The sequence below is a fragment of the Eulemur rufifrons genome, chromosome 6 (assembly GCF_041146395.1).
Source record: "Eulemur rufifrons isolate Redbay chromosome 6, OSU_ERuf_1, whole genome shotgun sequence".
Classification (NCBI taxonomy): Eukaryota; Metazoa; Chordata; class Mammalia; order Primates; family Lemuridae; genus Eulemur; species Eulemur rufifrons.
Window position 1 is genome coordinate 77,185,684 of NC_090988.1, and position 26,388 is coordinate 77,212,071.

Below are 26,388 nucleotides of genomic sequence, written 5' to 3' on the forward strand. Positions count from 1 at the left end.
CTGTGGATTGAGAATGTCTATCCTATGCCTGTCCCACTATTGTATTTTGGAAGCATATAACTTATTTGATTTCACAGCTATAAAGCTGGACAGCAATTTGCCTCATAATGAACCAGACCTTTGAGTCATATCCATATCTGATTTAGATGATATTGGGATGAGACTTTGTACTTTAGACTTTTGAGTTGGTGCAGGAACAAGTTGAAGACTTTTGACGTTATTGGGATGGAATGAATGTATTTTGCACGTGAGAAGGACAATGAATTTTGGGGGCCAGAGGTGAATGCTATGGTCTGAATGTGTACCCAAAATCATATGTTGAAACTTAACTGCCAATGTGGTAGTATTAAGGGGTGAGGCTTCTAAGTGTGGAGCCCTCATGAGTGGGATTAGGGCCTTTATCGAAGGATTGAGAGGGTATGTTCATTCCCTTCCATCCCTTCTGCCATGTGAGGACACAGCATTTGTCCCCTTCAGAGGATGCAGAAATAAGACGCCATCTTGGAAGTACAGAGCAGCCCTCACCAGACACTAAACCTACTGGCGTCCTAATCTTGGACTTCCTAGCCTCCAGAACTATGAAAAATAAATGTCTATTATTTATAAATTACCCAGTCTGTGGCATTTTTTACAGTAGCACAAACAAAACTAAGATACAACCCAAAAGGGATATGCTTGAGGAAAGCATTTACAAGGATGTGCCCCACTGGCAGCACTTTGCTTCAAAGCTGCCTAAGGCAGTTGCCAGGCAATAAAGGAGAGATTTTGAACTGAGTGGCAATAAATTGACAACAGGCACATTATGTATTATAGGTTGAATTGTTATAACAGAGTAGTCACCCCTCCTCCCATAGATAGGAGGGAATACGTAACAGAAAAAATGACTTGAAAAAATAGCAAAAATGTTTTATATCTGTTTAAAACATCACCCACTCCTTTTGGAGAACTAGTACCTGCATCCCTGTCTCAGGTCAGTAGTCGAGATGGACAGGTGAATGTCTTTTGTTCTTTGTGCCATAGGAGATGGTTCAAGGGAATTGTCTGGGCAGAGGACATGAGATCGTCTTAGCCCCAAGATGGGAATAATCCGAGAGGGGGTCATAAGATTGTCTTAGCTGAATGAAGATGGGATTGATCAGAACCTTTAAAAGCTCTGTACTTCTGCTCAGAAGCAGGATGTGAATACTTTGAGACAGGAGTCTGCCAGCCTTCTCATTTTCTGGCAAATAAATAAATTCCTCTTTCCTTCCCCTCAAACCATTTGTCCTTGTTCTTCTAATGCGGCCTCAAGGACAAGTGCTGAGCTTTTGGTAACATTGTGTCTCAAAAAAACGGTATGTTGAAGTCCTAACCCCTGGTACCTGTGAATGTGACTTTATTTGGAAATAAGGTCTTTGCAGACAATCAAGTTAATATTGGGTCATTAAGGTGTGCCCTAATTCAATATGATTTATGTCCTTATAAAAAGAGGGAAATTTAGACACAGACATATACAGAGAGGAGAATGTCATGTGAAGACACAGACATGAAGGAAAAACAGCCATGTGAAGATGATGGCAGAGATTAGATTCATGCTGCCACAAACCAAGCGATGCCTAGGACTATGAGAAGGTGAGAGAAACAAGGAAAAGTCTTCCCTCAGAGGACATGGATAGAACACAGCATTGTTCAAACCTCAGTTTCAGACTTTTAGCTTCCAGAACTGTGAGAGAATAAATTTCTGCTGTTTTAAGCCACCAAGTTCATGGTGCTTTGTTTTGGCAGCCCTAGGAAACTAATATACCATGTATTTCCAGTCTCAATCATCTAAGTAACCTAGCATATCTGAGACCATGAGGGTGGTATTCTGAAGGCAAACACTAACAGATAATATCTGATTAATCTAATTTTTGCCTTTTTAAAATATCAATGATTGATTAACATTATTTAGGATTGGAATTATAGAGCAGGAAAAAAACCTTGAGAACCACAGGCCAATGTCCTCATTTTATTAAACTTTTTATGTAAATAAGAGTATGCAAATCATAAGTGTATAATTTAATCCATTTTCACATAGTGAATGCCTATTCAGTTGCCCATCCCAGGTCAAGAAACAGAATATCAAGACACACCAGAAGTTCTTCCCTGTTCCCCCATTTAATCAGTAACCCGCTTCAGGCCTAACCACTCTTCCAACTTATAACACAATAAATTTCTTGCTTTGCTTGGTATCAAACTGTTAAATAACTGAAATCACACAGTGAACCAGATGTATTCTTTTGCATCTGGTTTCTTTTGTTTACCATTATGTTTATGAGATTAATATACATTGTTATGCATAGTTGTGGTTCATTCATTGGCACTGCTATACCACAGGATTTGAAAACTATGGCCCATCAGTCAAATCTGCCTGACCTGTTTCTATAAATAAAGTTTTATTGAAACACAGACATGCCCATTTGTTTATATATCATCAATGGTCGCTTTCACACTACAAAAGCAGGGTTGAGAAGCTAAGATAAAAATTGTATGGCTTACAAAGCCCAAAATATTTAGTATCTGGCTCTTAACAGAAGAAGTTTGCCAATCATACCATATAATATTCCAGTGAATATACAGTATATATCATAATTTATTTATCCCTTCTAATGTAACAGAAGAAATGGCTTGAAAAAATGGCAAAAATGTTTTAAGTCTCTCTAAAACATCCCCCACTCCTTTTGGAGAACTAGGACCTGCATCCCTGCCTTGGGGCAGCATCAGGAGGGGGAAGGGGAGTGTCATTGGTTCTTGGTGCCACAAGAGATGGGATTATTCCAGGCAGAAGTCAGGAGACTGTCTTAGCCAAAGATGAGATTAATCTGGGCAGAGGTCACGAGATTGTCTTATCCAAAGATGGGATTGATCAGAACCTTTAAAAACTCTGTATGTTGGTAATTTGAGATGGAGGTCTGCCAACCTTCTCATTTGCTGGCAAATTAATAAACTTCTCTTTCTTTCTCCTCAAACCACTTGTCCTCTTCCTTCTGATGTGGCCTTGGGGACAAGTGCCAAACTTTCAGTAATACTAATGCTGACAAGTATTTGAGTAATCCCTATTCTGAGGCTACTACAATTAGTGCTGCTATTAACATTTTAGTAAATATCCTTTCTTTAAGATATGTAAGCATTTCTGTTAGTATATATAACTAGTAGAGGAATTGCTGGGCTGTATAGCCATGTTCGGCTTTGGTAGATATTGTCAGTTTTCCAAATTCCAACCATCTCCTCATTTTAATGAATAAGGAAAGTGATGCTCTGAAATTCTGGGTCATATCATAGTAATGATCAGAAAAGATTATTTTTGGCTTTGGAAAATTTTTGTTTTAAAATAAAACAAAACCTCAAAAGAAAGTATTGAGTTAAGTTAAATTCTAAACATCTAGGTACAGAGAGAAATGATTTGTTCATAAAAAGCATTTCTTGCTGGCAACAATAGACAGTATTTTTTTTTTAAGAATCTGGGAATAGAAACACTTAGGATAGGTTTTTCTTAGAATAGAAAAGCTGTGGCTTATAAAGTCCTTACCTTAGAATAAATACAGCCATCAGTTCCAAACACCCACTTCTGAAATTCATCTCCTTTGTGTCTGTAATAAAAATGTCATTTAGAGATTGACACCTTTTCTCCACACAGAAACATTTCAAACAAAATGATCATTTTCCATATTGCCTGGCAGGAGGACTGCCCACACTCTACCAAGGATTCTGCCATCATCACTGCTATCTCAGCAGCTAAAGCTTTACCAAAGACAACCAATTTCTCTGCTATGATGCTCTGGTACCCAAAGTGGTGTGTGTGGAGGTGTGGGGGTGTGGGTGGGTGTATTATTAATAGCAACAGTGATTAGGAGTTTTATGGAATAAATACAATCAATAATATTATAGAAATTTCTGCCCCCTGGAAAAGATCCTTTATGAAACAGAAAGAGTATAAAAAAAAAGATACCATGGAAAATTAGGAACTTCAAGTAGTTACTTCTAAAACAACTAGATAATTCTATTAGGGAATATATTTTCTGAGCAAAAACTAAAATGTGTGTAAGAACAAAAACTAAAATGTGATGAAGTTAACCATGCCTAAATTAACTAATCATGTATCCATTAATATTTAGAAATCTTACAAAGGTAGGACAAATGAATTAAATTAAGTGTAACAGGATGTTAAGCAAGACTTCTCCTAATACCTCTTAGTTTTGACAGAAACATCACAGGTTAAGAATAAGAGGTGTCAGGTAATACTCTATTCTAAAGCAAGGTGCTATATGATCTGGGCATAACATGTAAAGGCAGCAGTCTAAAATCGGTTCACTACACATTAGTCTTTTGTCCACATCCATTCTATATATGAGAATATGAAGAATTCTTGGGCATATTGAAATGGGTGCTTGATAACAATATAGGTTTCCAGATCCCTATCCTCAGAGATTTTGATTCTGAAGGTATAGACCCTCAGAAATCTACATTAATAGGTGTTACAAATGATTCCAATTATAGGAATATTGGGGAATTTGGATGTATATGGTCTATGGACCAGACTTTAAAAACACCGAACTAGAATGATGAGAGCAGTAAGGAAAGGAAGGATAAGATGTTTAAAATTGTGAAATAATAAGAAACGTATTGTCTCTGTTCTGGGTTCCTGACACAGAGCTTCTAACTCCCTTGAAATTTCTTGAGTGATGGAGCATCGTTAGTTCTAATGAAGTGACTCTGGGAGGGCTCCTGCATGGGGGCTGGTCACCAGAAAGACCAAGCCATGATTAGAAGCTTAGAACCTTCAGGCCCATTCCCATCCTCTTGGGAGGGCAGAAGAGCTATAGAAATGAGTTAATAATCAATCCTAGCTCCATAAAAATCCCTAAAATACAGAATTTGGAGAGCTTCCAGGTTTGAGAACACCTCCATCTGCCAAGAGAATGGTGCACCCAACTCCACAGGGACAGAAGCTCCTGTTCTTGGGATCCTTCCAGACCTTGTCCTATGTACCTCTTCATCTGACTATTCATCTGTATCCTTTATGATATCCTTTATAATAAACTGGTAAAAGTAAGTAAATGTTTTCCTAAGTTCTGTGAGCCTTTCTAGCAAATTATCAAACCCAAAGAGGGGTCATAGGAATCCTGATTTATAGCTGGTTGGTCAGAAGTATAAGTAACAACCGGGGACTTTTGATTGGAGTCTGAAGTGGAGGCAATCTTGTATTAATAGGAGTGAGCCCTTAACTTGTGGGATCCAATGCTAACTCTAGGTAGATAGTGTCAGAACTGAGTTGAATTATAGGAGACACAGCTGGTGTCCACAGAGAATTGAAGAACTGCTTGGTGTGAAAAAAACACTCACACATTTAGTGTCAGGAGTGAAGTGTATAGAGCAGTTTGTTTTTCCTATACAAATAACATTCCTGTACAAATAACATAATACAAAATAATTTTCCTATACAAATAATATAAAATATTATAAAATGAGAAATAATTTAGTGATTGAATAGATGAGGTGGAGGTTAGAGAGAGTAGTCCAGGGTAAGTCTCAGAGGTCAAATTTGGGTAAAGAAGAGGAAACTATTTAATAATTATTAATAAAAATAAATGAAAACAGAATGGAGGAGAGGGGAGCAGAGATGTGAGAAAATATAAAGAATTCTAATACTTATGTAAAAATTTTAAATGAAATGTCTTGCAAGGCATAACTGATCCCTAAGCTAAGAATCCCATTCTCCGTCTTTGACAATATAGTTGTTGCTCAAACAATTTTGGCATTAGGTGGGGTGATGGAGGTATTGGGAGAGGTAGTCTTTCTAGGGATCTTTTCATTTTGTAATTAATAAAGGAAAAGAGGAGCTTTCTTTTTATTTTTACTTGGGGTCCAGAACTAAAATTATGATTTTGACAATAATGATTACCCAAGAAACAACACATAGACTGTGAGAATTTCAGCATAACTGAAGGCCTATCCTGGGCTAGTCCCCATTTTATAAATGAATAAAGTGAGATACACAGAAGGAAATGAGCTGGTCAAAATCACAGCACTATGTAGTATCCAATATGAACTAGAATCTGGGATGTCTGACTTTCAGCTCAGCACCTTCTCAATTAGGTTGGAAAAGTATAACACAAGTTATTTTGTGTAACTTGAAGATTGAAAATGGACTTGATATTTTAGTCTTGCTGATTATAATCTGACATAATCACAGTGACTTAATATACTTTGATACAATCATAAATGTTTTTATACAATTAATTGTATTAAAATCATCACTAAATAGTTTCATACTATAACAACTTCTGACGTACTAAGAAAGTTAGTATTTCAAGCACTGAATGAAGAAATAACAAAACAATATTGTTGATCTTTAAGACTGTCAATCCCAAGCTTAGAACTACATTCCTTTAAAAAAAAAAAATTAAAAAGAGTGATTGCTATAATGCCTTGATGGAAATGTGTTTGGTTGTGATAAAATTTAGATCATTTTAATGTGTATGGGTTATAACTCAGTGCAACTTTATTGCTCATAAGCAATCACTCTTGCTGTGACCATATTTCTTCATGATAAATAAAATGGAAAGCGATGATTTTTCAAAGTATGAGACATCTGCAATTGGTAATTAATAGACTGATGCTAACCATCAAAATCCATAAAATTCAGAATTTTGCCTTTAATTGGATTATAGTATTGGCTTGAGGATGAATTATGTTGATTTCAGTTTTGACTTTCTTTTTTTTTTTTTTTGTTTTTATTTTTTTTATTTTTTTTTTCAATTTAATTTTACAGAATCAAAGAGTCTAACAGTATATCTTGTTAGATACAGTATGTCCTCATAATGTATACATTATTTCTTGTACAATAATATGAAATAATATGGGAAATATTCATGATAAATTATTAAGTGAACAGTGCAAGTTAAAAACAATAGTTTCATATTTTTTTTCCCCACCCCCCCTTTCCCGAGTCAGCACCTTCAAGTGTTACCACTCCCCAAACGGTGCGCAATGCACTCATTGTGTAGGCATACCCCCATCCCCTCCCCCACCCCCCACCTCAGTCTGATGTCCAATTGGTGTCATTCCCAGATTTGTATTTAGGTGATGATCAGGGAAACCAATTTTCTGGTGAGTACATGTGATGCTTGTTTTTCCATTCTTGGGATACTTCACTTAATATAATGGGTTCCAACTCTCTCCAGGAGAACCATAGAGATGTCGTATCTTCATCATTCCTTATAGCTGAGTAATATTCCATGGTATACATATACCACAGTTTACTAATCCAATCATGTATTGATGGGCATTTGGGTTGTTTCCACATCTTTGCTATTGTGAATTGTGCTGCTATAAACATTTGGGTACACGTGCCTTTGTTACAGAATGACCTTTTTTCCTTTGGGTATATGCCCAATAATGGGATTGCTGGGTCAAATGGCAGGTCTACTTGAATCTGTTTAAGATACCTCCATAATGCTTTCCACAGGGGTTGCACTAGTTTGCAGTCCCACCAGCAGTGTATGAGTGTTCCTGTCTCTCCACACCCACGCCAACATGTGTTGTTTTGGGTTTTTTTGATAAAGGCCATTCTCACTGGGGTTAAGTGATATCTCATTGTGGTTTTGATTTGCATTTCCCTGATGATTAGAGATGTTGAACACTTTTTCATATGTTTGTTAGCCATTTTTATATCTTCTTTTGAAAAATTTCTATTCATGTCCTTTGCCCACTTTTTGATAGGGTTGCTTGATTTTTTCTTGCTGATTTTCCTGAGTTCTAAATAGATTCTTGTTATCAGTCCTTTATCTGATGTGTAGTATGCAAAAATTTTTTCCCATTCTGTAGGTGGTCTGTTTATTCTCTGGACTGTTTCTTTGGCTGTGCAGAAGCTTTTTAATTTAATCATGTCCCATTCATTTATTTTTGTTGCTGCTGTGATTGCCTTGGGGGTCTTCTTCATAAATTCTTTGCCTAGGCCAATGTCTGTAAGAGTCTTTCCTACATTTTCTTCTAGAATTCTGATTGTATCACGCCTAAGGTTTAAGTCTGTTATCCACCGTGATTTGATTTTTGTGAGAGGTGACTTTCTGAATTTATGGCCTCTTTTCTCAAGAATAACTTGACAGAAAAGTTTCCCACCAGACTGACAACTATATAAGGTCAGAGACCATGTATGTCCTCAGAGCTAATCACAGTGCCTGGCAAATTATAGGAGATTAAGGATATCTTTGAATAAATAAATATGTGAATAAAATGTCAGAATGTTAGTACCCTAAAAATTAATAATAAGTCCATCATGAAAAATGTTTTAAATTTAATGTATGGCTGTATAGGAGATTTAAAAGATCTCCTTGGCAGGTGGCTAAAGAACATAAATTATACCTTTATTAAGAAAATAAGAAATAATTTTGAAAGAAATACAAATTTACTAGCATTTATCAAGTTTTATCACAGCTTCAATTCTGTCCAAGTATATATTTGCCTAGGAAATTTTACTAAAAACATGTAGTTTTATATCATCTTCAAGTCCTGGGAGCTTGCTGGTAGTAATCTTGTTTGGACTCCATTTATATCTATAAATGTTACCTTTAAATTTTACGAAAGTTATAAAAAAAAATCTTTTGAAGTATCAAGTTCAGCTGCATAAGAAGGTATCATTCTAATTTATAATAACTTCTTCAAGAAATAAAATTTCTACACACAAAAGAGCATCTGTTTATTTTTCAAGACATTTTATGTGTAAAATCAAATTTAGATGCAATATGCAATGATGTTGATGTGAGACCAATTTAGAGAATGATGTCATACTTTCCTCTTGTTGATCAACAAGCACCAAGCTAAAAAGATTTAAAAACAAAAAAAAAAATTAAAAAAATAACAATAACAACATCCACAATGAGAAAAGGAGGGGAAAATAAAGGAGTAGTATTTCCTCTAAGAATCAACCATAAATATCATGACATATGCTGAATTAAGGTTGAGAGATCTGAGTTCTAGTCCTGGATATTATATTAATTAGATATATGACCTTTAGTAGATCAGTTAGTCCCTGGTGGCCTTCGGATTTCTTATAATAATAATAATGACATTAGTATTATCCAAACCACTGCTACCACCAGCACCACTACCACTATTAAAGAGGGGTTTGAAGTAGATGCTCTTTAGAATCCTTACTTCTTTGCAACTAACTACATTGCACTGAGTCATAACTCACATACAATAAAATGATCTAAATTTTATCACAACCAAACACATTTCCATCAAGGCATTATAGCAATCACCCTTTTAATTTTTTTAAAAAAGGAATGTAGTTCTAAGCTTGAGATTGACAGCCTTAAAGATAAGGAATATTGTTTTTGTTATTTCTTCATTCAGTGCTTGAAATATTAACTGCCTTAGTACCTCAGGAGAAGTTGTTATAGTATGAAACTACATAGTGATGATTTTAATATAATTAATTGTATAAAAACATTTATAATTGTATCAAAGTATATTAAGTCACTGTGATTATGTCAGATTATAATCAGCAAGACTAAAATATCAACTCCATTTACAATCTTCAAGTTACACAAAATAACTTGCATTATACTTTTCCAATCTAATTGAGCAGGTGCTGAGCTGAAAGTCAGACATTCCAGGTTCCAGTTCCTATTTGGATACTATGCAGTGCTGTGATTTGGAAAACGTATGACTTCCAAGACTATTCAGTTTTATGCTCATTTTACAAGTGAGGGAACTGAGAACTGTCTGTCCTGGGAAGCTTGCTAATTGTAACCCCATCGAGCCATTGAGCCTGAATGCATATACATGTCTATATAGATGATATAAATATAGACATCAATAGGATAGATATAGAGATTGATACATATATATCAGTGCATATATATGTGTGTGTTTGTAGTATGTGTGTATATTGATACATATATGTATGTATTCTTTTAAATATTCCATTTGTCAGACAGTGGAGGCAAGAAGGCAGTCCATGGCCACAGTTCTGTTTGGGGGAAATTTCATAGGCTAATGCTCATCATTTCCTAGTTGACCATAAGGAGGATGACCATCATGCTTCATGATCACAAATTTGTTTTCCTAGGCAGCCTCAAATGGCTCTGGTGTCTACCAAAGCTACCTGGGCCAAAAGTAGAATCTACATAAAGGATGGGGGAAAAGGCATTTCCTCTCCACAATTCTTAATATAGTAAGAACAGTGACAAATTTCATTCAGCAATCCACATACTGTAAGTTACACATGGACAATTTTCTGTTTGATGCTGACATTTCTAATGGTGTTATCTATACGTGTGAATATTACTTCTGTCTGTTCCTGTTCTCTAGCATCATAGAGCTACACTCAGCTGTATTTAAAGGTGTCCTTAAAGCAATGTGTGTTTTTAACCTAGTCTGGTAAATGTTGGCCAGCTGTCACCCCATTTCCAGTAAGACATACTCAGCAAAAAAAAAGTGGATGCAAAAAAGCATAGCTGAAAGATTAAGATTGAAATAAAGAAGATGGTAAAGATTATTTAAAATTGGACAAGTTTCCATGAAATTCTGAAACTTCTTTTATAGATCATCATTAAGAGAGAAAATTCAGCCCTGTATTTAGGAAGTCTACAAACCTTTGGTGGGTCCATTAGTCCACTGATTCTACATGTAGGGGTCGTAAATTGAAAAGTCTTTATAGGCCAGACACGTAATAGAATTGCATGAAGCAGCTAGAGCCAGTGTGAGGGCTGCCACAGGAAATGGTAGAGATATGGCAAACCAGAGGATATATGTTCCATCTAAAGGTGACACTCAACACTCAGTTCTTGCCTAATTGGTGTTATGAGAGAATGCAGGTCCCATGCTGCTCACTCTTCTGATTTTTTTCAAGAAAAGCCAGAAGTATGTAACTTTTTGTGTTAAATATCCCTATTTCTATAGGCTCACAACTAATTCAAAAAATTGTAATAATATTCAGGCCAAACAAAATCTATGGGTCACCAGTTCTTAACCTTCATAATATAACTTCTCTGCGTATGTACATGTTACTTTAATAATTTTTTTAGTTTAACACTAAAGGCCAGATCCTACATATCCACATTTCTTAAAAATAAATTAATATCAAGATTAAATGGTGGCCTGAAGAATAACTTTGATTCAACTGGTTTATCTGTAAGATGTCCAAAATATCTTTCGGAAAGAAAGATTTTTTTTTATGATTTTTGAAATGGCTAAGGTCACTTGATAATGACATTGTTGGTTTGCCTTTCATCCACTGATGGTCAGATGTGCACAACAGAAAAAATATTAAAAGGAAAATTATCTGCGAGCACTTGCTATTTTGAATAAGAATAAGATGATTAACACCAAATGAGACATATCTGAGCTAATGAGGCATGATATGTTTACAATATTCTTTGTGAGTTGTCAGGTTGCCACTTTAAGTGCTAGTTCTATTATTTTTAGCATATAAAAGGCTAGTCTTGATTTATAGCTTTTGTTAAAATCATATTATACTACTTAGGAGGAAAAGGCAAATTTTGTCTCTAGAAGTTGCTGTCACATGAGGATATTTATTGTTATTTATAATGAAATATAGTTATCCTGAAAAAAAAAAGTCACACAGTTCCTTTAAATGCTCTGGAAAAGATAAATGTATTTAAAAGTGCATACCCAGAGGTGAGGTAAGCTCTAACAATTTTGGTCCTTACTGCTTTCTAAAAAACGAAGTATAGCTTCACAGTTAGCAAGAACCTCTACTTTTCCAAATTTTCTGCTATTTTGCTTACATCTTGGATTTCGTTTCTCAGATAAAGGCAAGTTGCATTAATACAAATGCAAATAATCCTCATATGCATAGAGTTCCTTCCTCCCTCCTTCCCTCCCTCCCACCTATCCTACTCCTTTCCCAAGTTCTCTCCCTCACTTCTTCCTTCTTTTGTAGATTAAACAAAATCCTTTCTTGTAAATAGAGATTTTTAAAGTTAAACTTACTGCAGTTCTTTTTTTTCTTAATTATCATCTCTTTCCTCGCCCATGCTCTCTCTTCTATAGGCAGTAAGAACACTGAATCTTGAGCTTCAGCCCCACTCAATTCCATGACAATCCTGGCCAAAGTAGGAAGTACACCTCAATGGACTAAGACCAGATCAGCTGATGAGATGCTGTACTACTTTCAGTATCCAGTGTCCTGGGCATGACGAGTATGACCACAGAGCTATAATCTTCCAAACACCTGCCGTTTTGACAGAGGCCACAGATCAACTGTCCCACTGAGAAAGGCCTTAGAAGACTAAAGAAACCACTTAGTCATTCCCTACTCATCAATTTTATTGTATCTTTTTTAGGCTTTTTGAAAGAGTTTTATTGAAAAATAATTGATATACAATATTGTATAATATAGTACAATTGACAGGCACATATTTAAAGTGTAAAATTTGATAAGTTTTGAAATACGTACATAGCTGTACAAGCATCACAATGTCAGGTCCAGCCTCCTGGCAGACTGTTGTCCTGGTTCTTTGGCTCCTTGCTTGGAAAATTCACAAGCAGGGCCTGTGTGAGGGAGTGACCACAGACAGGAAGCAATTCCACACAAACAGCTTTTATTGCAGAAAGGAATGGTGTTAGGCAGGGACCAAATCTGCAGGTGGCAGATACAGGCCAGGAGGGCGGTTTCTATGGGTGTAAAAGCCAGTGGAGGTAGGGGGAGGACTGCAGGAAAATGCAGCTAACAACCTCAAAGAGCAAGAACTTGAGGTTTTGAGTCATACACACCTGTGGAGCTGCAACTTTGTTATAAGAACACCTGTCAATCATGTATATCAATCATCTGGCAACATCCCACACCTCCTATATGCCCTCCCGTGGACCAGGCCAATAAAAGGAAACCACCTGGGAGTCCTCAATGTCTTTCTCCGCTTGTGGAAACTGACCGATTCCTCTCTGGAACATACTCTCACTTTGTATAGCTTCTTTTCTGCAATAAAACTCTGTGGAATTGCTTCCTGTCTGTGGTCACTTTGTCACACAGGCCCTGCTTGTGAATTTTCCAAGCAAGGAGCCAAAGAACCAGGACGACAGTCCACCAAGAAGCTGGACCTGACAACAACAATCAGGATAATGAATATATCCACATCCATCACCCAAAACAAATCACTCCCAAATCTCCTTGTGTACCTTTGTAATCCCTCCTTCCTGTCTCTCCCCATCTTCCTATCTTCAGGCAACCACTGATCTTCTTTCTATTACTCTAGATCAGTTAGCACTTTCTAAAATTATATATAAATGGAATCAAACAATACATACTTTTTGGTTTTTTCTCCTTTCCTTCAGCATAATTACTTCGAGATTCATCCATATTGCTGCAAGTATCAAGACTTTATTTCCTTTTATTTTTGGGTAATATTCTATTAAATAGATTGTTTATTCATCTATGGATGGACATTTGGGTTGTTTCTAGTTTTTTCTTTTGGCTTTTAGAAATAAAACTGCTATAAACATTTATGTACAAGTCTTTGTATAAACATATACTTTCATTTTCTTTGGATAAATTTCTAGGAGTAGAGTGGCTGGGTCATAAGGTAGATAAAGGTTTAGTAATTTAGGAAACTACCAACTGTTTTCCAAAGTAACTAAACCGCTTTTATTTCTACCAACTATGTATGAGTGTTCTAGTTGTTCCATATGCTCACCAATACTTGGTATGGTCAGTCTTTTAATATTAGACATTCTAACAGATATGTAGTGATACTTCATTATAGGCTTACTTTGCATTTCCCTGATTAACGATGTAAGCGTCCTTTCATATGTCAACTGTATATTGGCTTTGTTAAAGTACCTGTTCAAGCCATTTATCTGCCCATGGTTTCTTAAGCTCTGTGTGTGTGTGTGTGTGTGTGTGTGTGTATGTACATCTATTTTGCAAATACACATGATTTGGAAATATTTTCACCTTGTCTGTGGCTTGTCTTTTCATTCTCTTAACACTGTCTTTCAAAGAACAGAAATTCTTAATTTTAATGAAGTCTAACTTATCAATTATGTTTTTGCAGATCATGCTTTTGATATCATACCTAAGAAAGTTTCTCCTAATACAAGGTCACAAACATTTTCCCTTATGTTTTCATCTAAAATATTTACAGATTTACAGTTTTAGGTTTTATATTTAGGTCTATGATCCATTTTTGGTTAATTATTTTTAAACTGATCTTGCATTCCTGGGATAAACCCCACTTGGTCATGATATATCTTTTTATATGTTTTTGTATTCAATTTGCTAAAATTTTGTTAAGAATTTTTTACATTTATATTCATGAGAAATAATGGTCTATAATTTTCTTGTCCTATAATGTCTTTGTCTAGTTTTCATTATCAGAGTAATGTTAACCTCCTAGAATCAGTTAGAAAGTATTCCCTCTTTTGCTATTTTCAAGATGAGATTGTAAAGAATTGGTATTATTTTTCCTAAAATGTTTAGTAGAATTTCCAAGTGAAGCTAGTGAGGTCATCTAGGCCTGAAGTTTTCTTTGTGGGAAGGATTTCAATTCTTTAAGAGATGCTGGGCTATTCAGGTTACCTATTTTTTTTTTTTTTTTTCGAGTAGGCATTGGTAGTTTGTATCCTTTAAAGGAATTGGTCCTTATTATCTAAGTTGACAAATTTATTGGTACATAGTTATTTAAAATATTCCCTTGTTATCCTTTTAATAACTGTGTGATGTCACCTCTCTCACTCCTGATACTGGTGATTTGTGTCCATTTTTTTAATTTACTAAACAATGTGGATAGAAGTTTATAAATTTCTTTGATCTGTTAAAAAAAACAGTTTTTTATTTCATTGATTTTTTTCTTCATTTTTGTGTTTTCTATTTTATTGATTTCCACTCTAATTTTTATTATTCCCTTTCTTTTCCTTATTTGGGTTTGATTGGCCCTTCTAGTTTCTTTTTTTTTTTTTTTTTCTTTTTTTTTTTTTTTTGAGACAGAGTCTCACTTTGTTGCCCAGGCTAGAGTGAGTGCCGTGGCGTCAGCTTAGCTCACAGCAACCTCGCAACCTCAGACTCCTCGGCTTAAGCGATCCTACTGCCTCAGCCTCCCGAGTAGCTGGGACTACAGGCATGTGCCACTATGCCCGGCTAATTTTTCTATATATATATTTTTAGTTGTCCATATAATTTCTTTCTATTTTTAGTAGAGACGGGGTCTCGCTCTTGCTCAGGCTGGTCTCGAACTCCTGACCTTGAGCGATCCACCCGCCTCGGCCTCCCAGAGTGCTAGGATTACAGGCGTGAGCCACCGCGCCCGGCCCCTTCTAGTTTCTTAAAGTGGAAGCTGAGGTAATTGATTTGTTATATTCCTTTATTATACAAGCATTTACATAAATTTCCCTTTGAAAACTTCGCAGCATCCCACAAATTTTAATATATTGTATTTCCATTTTAATTCAGTTCAAAATACTTGCTAATTTCCATTTTGATATCTTCTTTGATTGATGGGTTAGTTAGAAATGTGTTACTTTGTGTTCAAATATTTGGGGGTTTTCTAGAAAGCTTTCTGCTATTGATTTCCATGATGGTCAGAGAATATAGTTCTTGAATCCTGCTAAATTTATTGATACTTGCCTCATAGCCAGATTTTAGACTTTTTTGGTTACTATGCTGTGCATTTGAACAAAATGTCTTCTGCTATTGTTGGGTACACTATTCTATAAATATCAATTAGGTCAAATTGGTAGATAGTGTCATTCTAGTCTTCTGGATCCTTACAGATTTTTTTTACTTGTTCCATTAATTATTAAAACAGGTTTTTATTATTGTTCACTACAGTTGTAAATTTTTCTCTTTCTCATTGCAGTTCTATCAGCATTCACTTCACATCTTTTGAAGTTGTGTGATTAGGTGAACAAATATTTAGAATTGTCATGTTCTCTTGATGAATTAACCCTTTAATCATTATGAAACGACCCTCTTTATCCCTAGTAATAGTCTTTTTACTGAAGTCTACTTTGATATTAAAATAGCCATTCTAACTTTCTCTGGATTAGTTTTATCATTGTATGTACTCTTTTAATGCATGGAAAAATATATAAAATGATAAAACTAATCCAAAGAAAGCTTTTATATTCAAAGTGGGCTTCTCATAGGTAGCATATTGATGGATCTTGCTTTTTTATCTAACAATGACTGACTTTTAAATGGGGTGTTTATTTATATTTAATGTGATTATTGATACAGGTGACTTTAAATATACCATCTTATTTGTTTTCTATTTCTGTTCTGTGTTCTCCTTTCCTTTGTCACCTGTCTTCTTTTGAATTAATTATTATTATTATCTCATTTTATCTACTTTTTTGGCTTGCTAGCCATAACTTTTTGTCATATTACTTTAGTGGTTGCTGCATTTGTTATATACCTTTAACTTATCACAGTCTACTTTCAATTGATATTATATCATTGACAAACAGTATAAAAATCTTTTTTCTTCTCGTCTATTGGCATTTGTGCTATTTCCAGCATACATTTATTTCTACATATTCTTATCGCCATAATACAGTATTACTATTGCTTTAAACAATCATCTGATAAAGAGATTTAAATAATAATTAATAAGAGTTTTATATTACCTATGTAGTTATCATTTCTAGTGTTCTATATTTCTGACTGGTATCACCTTTCTTCTGCTTGAAGGACTTCCTTTAACACTGCTTATTGTAAAGATCTGTTGGTGATGAAGTCTTTCAGCTTCTGAATATCTAAGGCCTTTGTTTTTCCTTAATTGTTAAAGATATTTTCATTGGAAAAAGATTTCTGTATTAATAGAAATCTTTTTAGTATTTTAAAGATGTTCTTCCACTGTCTTTTCACTTTCATTGTTGCCAACAAGAAATCTGCTGTCAGCCTTATTTTTGTTCCTCATGGACACAATGTCTTTTCTCTCTGTATGTTTTTAAGATTTTCTCTTTATCACAAATTTTAAGAAATTTTACTATAATGTACATTGGTTTTGTTTATTCACGTTTCTTGTGCTTGGAATGTGTTAACTATCTTGGTTCTGTGGGTTATGTTTCTTACAAAATTGGAAATTTTTCAGACACTATTTGTTCCAATATTTTTCTGTTCCCTGTTTCAGACTTTCAGAGACTCTAAATACTCAGAAATTAGACCAAATGAAGTTTGCTTATATCTCACTGCTGCTCTGTTGTTCCCCCCACCCCCAGTATATTTTTTCTTTGGTTATTATTGTGAATAGTTTTGCTATCTTTTCAAGTTCACTAAGATTTTCTTCTACAATTTCTAATCTGCCATTAGTCATGTTCAGTATATTTTTCATCTCATACATTGTAGTTTTCATATATAGAAATTTGATTTGTGTCTTTTTATATCTTCCATGCTTTTACTTAACATATTCAAACTTTCCTCTACTTTCTTGAATATACAAAATACAGTTAAAACAATTGTTTTAATGTCCTGTCGAGTAATTCTATCATCTGTGTCATTTCTGGGTCACTTACAATTGATTTATTTTTTTGTTTATTATAAATGTAGAATAAATGAGCTGAAGCATCTCTAGCTCCATGTTACATGGTTTGGTATCAACATTGGCACTGTAAGTTCTTGCTTGTTGTGTCTGTAGTTTACAGCATTGATTCTTCTCCAGAAATCTTGTTACCCACTCCACATATAGCCCCACATCAAACTGTAACTTGCTTTAGGGTTGTCTGTCCCTTCTTAGGAACTATGTGTTTAGGACTCTACTGGCCCTGGCCAATATTCATGATGCCAAGCTACTGTCTTTCTTTCCTATCTTCCTGAGTTTCTCAGTTTTGACATACCTCACTTATCCACTGAGGTATCTACTATCACACTTGACAGTCACAGGTTTGACTGAACTTTAACTTACGGGCAGTGTAGTATTGTGGCTAAGAGTCTAATTTCAGTCTTATAGAGTCTGACTGCTTGGGTTTGCATTCCTTCCCAAATACTTAGTAGTATGACCCTAAGCAAGTGATTAATTTCTCTGTACCTCAATTTCCTCACCTGTAAAGATAATAATGATACCTACCTTATCATGTAGTTGTGAGGATTAAATGTGACAATTCACCATAAAGAAATTAGAATAGTATCTGACTCACAAGTTTTTTTGTTGTTAGAGAAAGAGGTATAGCTGGGATCTATAACTGGGAATCTGAATCTGTAGATCATACTCTAAATAGTTATGCAATAGTCTTATATCTGCTGGACAATGTGCTTTGCATGTTAGAGAAAATTTTCCTTCTGTATTTATGGCTGGATTAGCTTCTCTGATGCTTAAGTACCCTAGTTCTGGTTTCATCCTTAGTACATCCTAACTGCCTGTCCAACCAGAAGTAGTTGGGTATTGGCTTTCTAAGTCCTGAAGTACAATAGAACTAGTTTTTGTCAATACTAGGTGAAAACAAAAGATCAATAATGGAAAAAAAAAAAAAAGAAAGTATCTAGGAAACAGTATTTCCAGACTACTAGAGATAAATCAACTTTCTTCCTCATTGTTAATTTTTTAAATTTATTTTTTATTTTTAACTATATTTTCCCATGTTAGAAAAAAACACTTATGGACATTTACAAGCCATTAATTTTTTTGTTTTTGTGATTTTTTTTCATAATTCAATATTACATATTCAGAAGATGGAGAAATTTAATTTTTTAAATTAGCAATCTAATGGATATAAAGAAAAGAATTCTGATAATTATAAAGTAGCACCTTGTCTACAACATAAGTACATGTTGAAGTCAAACATTTCACTTTTTAAAATATTTTAAAGATACTACCAAACTAAGAGGCATATATTTTCAAGCTTATTTAAAATTAAAAAATTACCATTGATATTATGAACACAAATTTAAACACCTAATGAATATCCCATCCAAACAGAGAGCCATCACAATTTGACTATTTATAATTCTTGAAATTAATATTTATTATTTTCAGTTAAATATTAATAGCCCACAAGCATTACCTTTTCTGTAGGATTAATTTATATCCTTCTAGTGATGTTCCCTCAGCAGTCTTGAGTCTGATTGGATGACCAATGGCTAGGCAGCCCTGAGTTATTGCTCGGCTCAGGATCATTCCAGTCTTCCAATGAATAGAGAGGGGGGAGAAAGGTCTAAATAAGTTAAAAGAACCAGAAAATTCAACAATGTGTCACAAATAGTGAGGTCATTATGCCTGGATAACCCTGGATATTAACAGTTGCCGAAAGTGAAACACTACCCACAACTTAGCAGTCAGCGAGCCCTGCTCAGAATCAGTAATCTTCTGTCCAACAAGGGTGGCATTTTACAGTTCAGCGCAAAATAAAACAGACCTTGATATCTTCATTTGTCCTTTTTTTCTGTGCATATTTCACAGTGCAGCGATTTGGGGTCCATCACGTGTCACTTGCTATAGTTATAACTACAGAGCTTACTTGAAATATGTATGCACAGAAAAAAAAAGTGCAGTGAACTGAAAAGATTGAAACAAATCCTTAACCTTTGTATCAATTTAAAGTTTTACTCTGGGTCTAAATACCACGGGTTAAACATTTTAAGGTGGTTTGTGAACTTCTTTTGTTTTAAATGTTAGGATTTTCTGCCAAGGAAATTAATTGGGCATATTGCTTGAATGGTCATTTAACCATTTTCTAACTTAGTGAATCAATACAACATTTTAAATAAGTAACAACACCTGAGAAATTTATCTGCACCTATTAGGGATCTATGGCATGCAAAATTCTCTATCTTAACAGGTAAAATTTATTTTTAAAAGAGGAAGAGGGAGTTCAATCTTAAAGGATTTTCTAAATTATTTCCTTTTTAAATTTTTTTTGTTTTCTTTCACAATAGAATATCAAGTAAAAAATCATTTCCTTTTTAGCATGTAACTTTTATTTCTCATGGGCTTGTGGTATAGAAAAGAAACATACAATGACTTAGGAAAAATCTTTCTAAAAAATTTTGGTTTCAATAGCACTGAATAAAATTCTAATTTGAACTTGTCATCCATATAAAAAAAAAAACTGCTTGGGATAAGGAAAGATAGCCACCATTTACTAAGCACTTTCTGTATACCAGATACTATGCTGGAAATTCACACATGCTTTCTCATTTCATATTCACAGAAATTTTGTAAGGCAGGTATCTTCATTTTATAGATAAGAAAACAGTGGTTCACTGCAGCCAAGGAACTTTCACAAGGTCACATGAGAGATTCTGATTAACTGCAAAACTGTACTCTGGTGGTATGCATTTCAATTATTTTTGAAGAAATTTTAGACAAGTACAGGTTTTCTGGTATCATGAAATTCTAACACCATGAAATTACAGAATATGAGATCTAAGAAAGGACCAACTCTTTACAGATGAGAAGACTAAGGCCCAGATACCACGTGGGACTTGTCTGGTATCACACAGCTATTCAGTGGCAATGCTAAGACTAAAACACTTCCATCATGTTCATAGATGGGTCAAACACAGAGGAGTACTTTATATTACAGTTAAAAGGGTTGAGTTTTGAAGTCAGACAGACCAAGAATCTTTCCTCTGCTACCCACTAACCTCAGTTTCTTCAGCTGTATGATAAATTCTGCTGAGTTCTTACAAGATTAAATGATATAACAAACGTGAATAAGGTACCTGACATAATGCCTGACATAGTAGATATTCAACAAAATGGAGTTATTAGCAATTCAGAAACAAAATACAATGTAGAAAGGGCTAATAGTTAATACAGTCTTTAGGTTGGAAACAGATTTCAGGAATATCTCATCTAAACTCAATCTGCTTTGGTATATGAAATGAATAATACCCCTGCTACCTTTAGATCTTAATTATTTTATATGTGTGTTTTTAAATTTCAGAAAATCAAAGAACAATAGTTCAGAGTAATCCAAAATTTCATTTGAGAAAATAATTTCAATCTCCCCTCCCCGCAACTTAACTGGGTGACTTCACATGCACAGAAGTGTTAAGAAGCAGCAAAGCAGCCCATTAAGAGAGGGCAAAGGGAGGTACAAGAAGGATGGATATGAACTGCACCACTTCTTTCCAGTCATAAAGACACATTTACAAAACATTACAAAACATATTTCAATAGTACGAGGGAAGGAGAGGGCAATTATATGTTCTCATTTAAATCAGATCCAATAATACAATAAAAATGTTTTAAAAAATAAATATTGCCAATATACAAGTGTGTTATAGAATGTGGTAGTCATTGTTCACATTTTACATTCAGGGGTTTCTTTTAAAACTACATCCTTTCTAAACTCATATGCAAAGTCATTATATGGTGGTAATCCACCAGGCTCAGTGAAGCCAAGGTAGTAAAGACTAAGGAGTGGAAGTAAATGACATTCAGACAGATCTCATGAAAATGACGAGTTTGTGGATTATAAGCTCTATGCTTGGTTTAAATACACTCTGAGATATGAATAATCAGGATGTCTAAAAGTGAATTGAATGCTCACTTATGGATCTACAGAAGTCCTGTGGGCTAGCTAGACAATACCAACAGCAGAGAAAGTGTTTATAACAGCCAACAATTTATAATACTTGCACTTGTATGCTCATGTGCATGCTCTCATGCACAGGAAGCAGCAAACAAGGGGAAGTCACTCAGCAAGGGCAGACACTCTTAGGTACCTTCGTGATCAGCCACACACTGGTTGCAGGCCATGGGATCGACAGCGCTATCTGAGTCCCACTGCTTGTTACACTACTTGAGAAATTCTGCTTTCCAATAGAAACAGAGGCATGAAGGACAATATTGGGATCCACCTACATCATGAGAAGAATTAAGCATTTTTAATGCATAGTCTAAAAGTTAACCTTCCTCAACACACTTGTCCAAAATAAGTTATCTTAGAACATTATATATTCTGATTGAGGTCTATTTTCAAAAGTAGTGCTCAAACCCCTTTAATTCAATTCAATCAATATTCCTTGAGCACCAACTCTAATATGCAAGACCTTAGACTATGTGGTATGGGATATTATAAAATATTTTTCCTACCCTAAAGAAATATACAATAGAGTAGAAGCAATAGCATGCTTGCATTCTCTCTCTCTCTCTCTCTCTCTCTCTCTTTTTCTGTCTTTCTGGTCAAGCTCCATAGGAATGATTAAATAGTGTTATCATAGGCATGCAAAAAATGGTAGGCTCATTTCTGCTGACATAACCAAAAAGTGGGGCATATTGAAAGTTGTAACATGTAAATTAGGCCTGGAAGGATGGAGACAGTTTGACAGGAATAATTAAGAATAAAAAGATACCTCAAGTAAAAGCAAGGAAGTTAAATCAACATGTCTTAGGATTTGTTGGTAGACTCAAAAAGTAAATTTGGCCAAACTGTACAAAGTGTCAAGTGTAAGCCTATGAAGTTAGATAGGCAGTAGGGAGCCAGTGAAAACATTCAAGCAAGAGGGATTAGTTTACAGCAAATTTGTGTGAGGTTGATCTGGCAAAACTAGAGATAATGGATTGTAAATGGAGGGATCAAAAGTAGGGAATACGGTTGGGAATCTAGAAAATGTAATAAGAATAAAGATTATCTCAAAAGAATAAAGGATATGAGCTAAGAGTAGAGATAGTTGTGGGCAGGAGGGGACTGAAGGGGGAGACATCGGCATCCATGTCTCCTGCATTCCTTTTCAGATTACACAACTCATGCTCTTCATCAGATGACATACATCAAAGTTACTATGCACCTTCTAGCATTTCTCATTTAGACTTGATTGTCAAATTATCAGGCACTCACCTCACCTGTAGAAATTATATTACTTCATACTTAATAAACCTTATATGCTAAATTATATGATTACTCTCCCTGAGTAATCACTCTAAGTTTTTAAGTACCAGTATTTATTTATATATGATTACAGGAATATGCCAATTTATGCTTTAAACCTAATATGCTTTAAACCCAAAATGATGCTACTTCAATAACAATTTAAATTATTTTCTAAAATCAAAATGTCCATTCTGTATCTGTGCTAATATTAGATATTTGTTGAGTAGCAAATTATTTTTATAAATACTCAAATTAAATGATGATTTAAAAGGCAATATAGCACAAGTGTGATCAGGCAATAACAAGGGTACAACTAACACATTTGGTAATTATTCTATAATGTAAGGCAGTCATTTCTCAAGAGAAGAAAATGTTATATGACTCCAATATGTGAAAATGAAAATTTTAAAAAATACAGCAACCCCACCACATAAACAGATTTGACTTAGAGTGCTTTGATTGTATATTCCCCCAGTTAGCCAGTAGTGACTAGATTCTGGAGGGGAATCCCCCACAGTTTCGGAACAATGATAAAGTATATTCTATTAATCCTTCCACCACAGGACTCAGCATTTAGAGTAACACTCTTACTCAACCTCCTAACTCCAAGTTGCCATCACACTCAAAACTCCCCTCTGCAACTGGGCAGAAGATTGTTTTGACTGAAATTAGTCAGACAGAAGAAGCATATTGCCAACTGCTTCTTTGTACAGCACCTGCTGCCAGCGCCTAAATTCTTGTTATCTCCACAACATGGTTTAATCTTTTAACAGTTGGCTTATTGGTGTAGAGCGAAGGGGTCCTTTGTCTCTGACTTGGGCTGGCACCCAGTATTAACACCATGCTGTTCTTCAAGAGATATTTTGCTGGACAGTTCCCAAGTGATTCTATATAGAGCAGACACAGCCAGGCCCACTAACTCAGCTTCATTTTGTGTTACTAAAAAAAAAAAAATTTTCTGCCAAGTCTGGTGTTCTAATATGCTTAAAACTGACAATGGCCATTAAAGTTTTCTTCTGTGACTTCACCTTTTTAATTCAATCTGATAGCTTAGCATTAGATCAAACATTTCTGAAGGTAGGAAGTTGAAAACTGTGAAAGTTGGACTTAAGAAAAATAAGTTATCTGACAATTTGTAACATAATACACCACATATATGTATGTGTGCATATGTGTGTGCACATGTGTGGGTGTGCACAGGCACATGCATATAAAAGCATTTAGGTTGAGACTGGTATCTAAATACATACTATCATATATGTCATTAGAAAACCTTTTTAAGTCCTGCTGAGAATCAAAACAGGAATTCTCTTTTATTCTTTTGAATTCTTATATACATCCTTTCCTTAAATGACCGTTATAAATTTGCTTGTCTGAATAAACTGTGCTGTCAGAGACAAAGGACCCCTTCACTCTTCACCAAATGTTAAAAATGATGCACACACATGCTCGGCCAGTTAAAAGTACTAGTTTAATTTTTCTTCCCAAATGACTAACAAAGGTGGAGTAGCTGTCAATATTTGTGTGCAAATTCAGAATAAGAAGAAAACCATTAACAATCTTCCCTTACAGATCTACTAAGGAACAGAACACCAGATAATGAAATTTTTCTTAAAAGAAGCAGCTTATAAGTCACAACCTTCATTCCAAATAAATTGTTTACTACATATAAAGTTTATAAGATTTTCACTTTTGATAATGCATTTAGGGCCAAGTTTAATAATATTATACACAAATAGAAGTCACACTATAAGAAATGTTATATAAATCTCTTTCCTCATGTCCTTGCTGTTCCCTCTCATTGTTTCCACTCTCTAACTTTATAGCAGATCAGTCCACCCACCACTAAGGCCAAGAAATGGAAAAGTTTGAAAGCAGAAAATATCAGCAAATGCATAATTATGCAACCAAACAAGGCAAAACATCTAAGATCTAGGTGTGCAGTCTTCAAATAGCTCTTAGTTATTGGTCTGAAAATAAGGAAGGGACTTTATTTCAAGTCCTGTGTCATACGCTAATGGCAATCAGTTCAAAATTTAAACTAAAATTTTGTATTTGCCCCAGTATATAACTGATTGATAGAAAATATTATTTCTCAATGCCTTGCTCTGTCAAGAAATAGGAAAGTATTGTTTGCCTTTTCCGAGCCTCTTTGTGATTAAAAAAATAATAATAATATCAGAGTAATTCAGTACTTCAGCAGTTATGCATTTGTTCTGCTAGCATCCATACCTGTTGGGTTTACATGTTAACGTGTTACTAGTATGCTGTAATTCTAAAATCATAACTTGGTATTATTCTTGCTGTTTCTATACAGAAAGTTGTCAGTAATGTCCTGCCTACATCTGTGAAGCCAAGGCTAGGATCAAAATAAGTTTCCTTCTCATTTTGGCAGAATACATGACCTGCCAAACACTGGAGTCCACTTATCTGCTATATTTTCCCATAACCAGGCATTCCTCAAGCTATTCTTCTCATGAAATGTTTTCTTTTATATTAACGACCATGAAGTTTAAATCTCATCTATTTCATGGAGACATGTAATTTTACTGCCCTTAAACTAAGTCAATCTAAAAATGTTGCCAATTTAAGTAACAATAGAGAGCTGTTGAAAGATGCCAAATTGTCAATGTGTAGTAGATTCTAAATCTGTTTTTGAAATGGAGACAAGAGCAACAGGTTGTAATTGTCAGGGTTATATCTGACTCCCACATTACCAATGAGGATTATATGTTCCAAATTTTTCTCTGTAGGAAAGGTTTTACTTGTCAATAAGAGATTTAAAAGAACAGTCAGGGGTTGGGCACTGATATCTCTACCTCAAGCCAATTTTAAAACGTATGCATCAAAAATATCGGCTTTTGCCTCCCTTTTCTCAACCCTGCTGTAATCCTCTTAGTGTCTTCTTTACCTCAATGAGCAGCAAGATTCTACAATAAAATGCCCTATAGATATCTGTCAATTCTGCCTAAATCCATTTTTAAAAGTGCTCCTTTTCAGATTATTAAATTACTATTCCCAATGTACTGATCACCTCTCTGTAAATAATTGGAGACATTTTTCTGAAAGGATTTTAAAGGTTTCATAACTAAGGGAAAACCATTTGTCTTTGAAAGCTTCTTTTTACTAGCCAATTTATCAAATTTTTGCTTTCTTACACTACTATTTTAGTTGGACTAAAATTTTGTTCAAAACTAATTTCTTCTTCCAAAAATATAACAGGGAACCAACATTTTTTAAAGATGAGTGTTTTCTCATTTTCATTAAATCATTAGAACCAATTAATAGTGATAAAACAACTGTGGAATGTTATTTTTTCATTTTTCAACATTTAAAAATATAGTTACATTGTAAAGTCCCCCTTTGATATAAAAGCAAAGAGAAAAGCCTCCTTTGGGTTCCTTCCTCTGATATCTCTTTGATATCCAATTGTTTTTCGGATTTGAGCTGGTCTCTGTTGAATGAGTTCATTAACTAGTAAACTCAATTCTGTTTAGCTAACTCTGAATATCTAGATATTGTGGCATAGAAAAGGATTATTAGGATATCCTTTGCCCTTGAGGAATTTTCAGTCTAGCGGGGAAGATAAGA

General features: G+C 34.7%; 1 protein-coding gene across 2 annotated transcripts in view; it reads right to left on the bottom strand.

The window, feature by feature from the left end:
- The window catches only part of DCDC1 (doublecortin domain containing 1), a 376,416-nt gene that overhangs the window by 153,054 nt on the left and 196,974 nt on the right, over positions 1-26,388 (bottom strand). For both annotated transcript variants that reach the window (XM_069469763.1, XM_069469762.1), the window contains exons 14-16: positions 21,650-21,784; positions 18,982-19,100; positions 3,548-3,608 (exon numbers count right to left, since the gene is read on the bottom strand). In XM_069469763.1, coding sequence (XP_069325864.1) covers positions 3,548-3,608; positions 18,982-19,100; positions 21,650-21,784 — 315 coding nt within the window. The remainder of the gene's footprint in view (positions 1-3,547; positions 3,609-18,981; positions 19,101-21,649; positions 21,785-26,388) is intronic.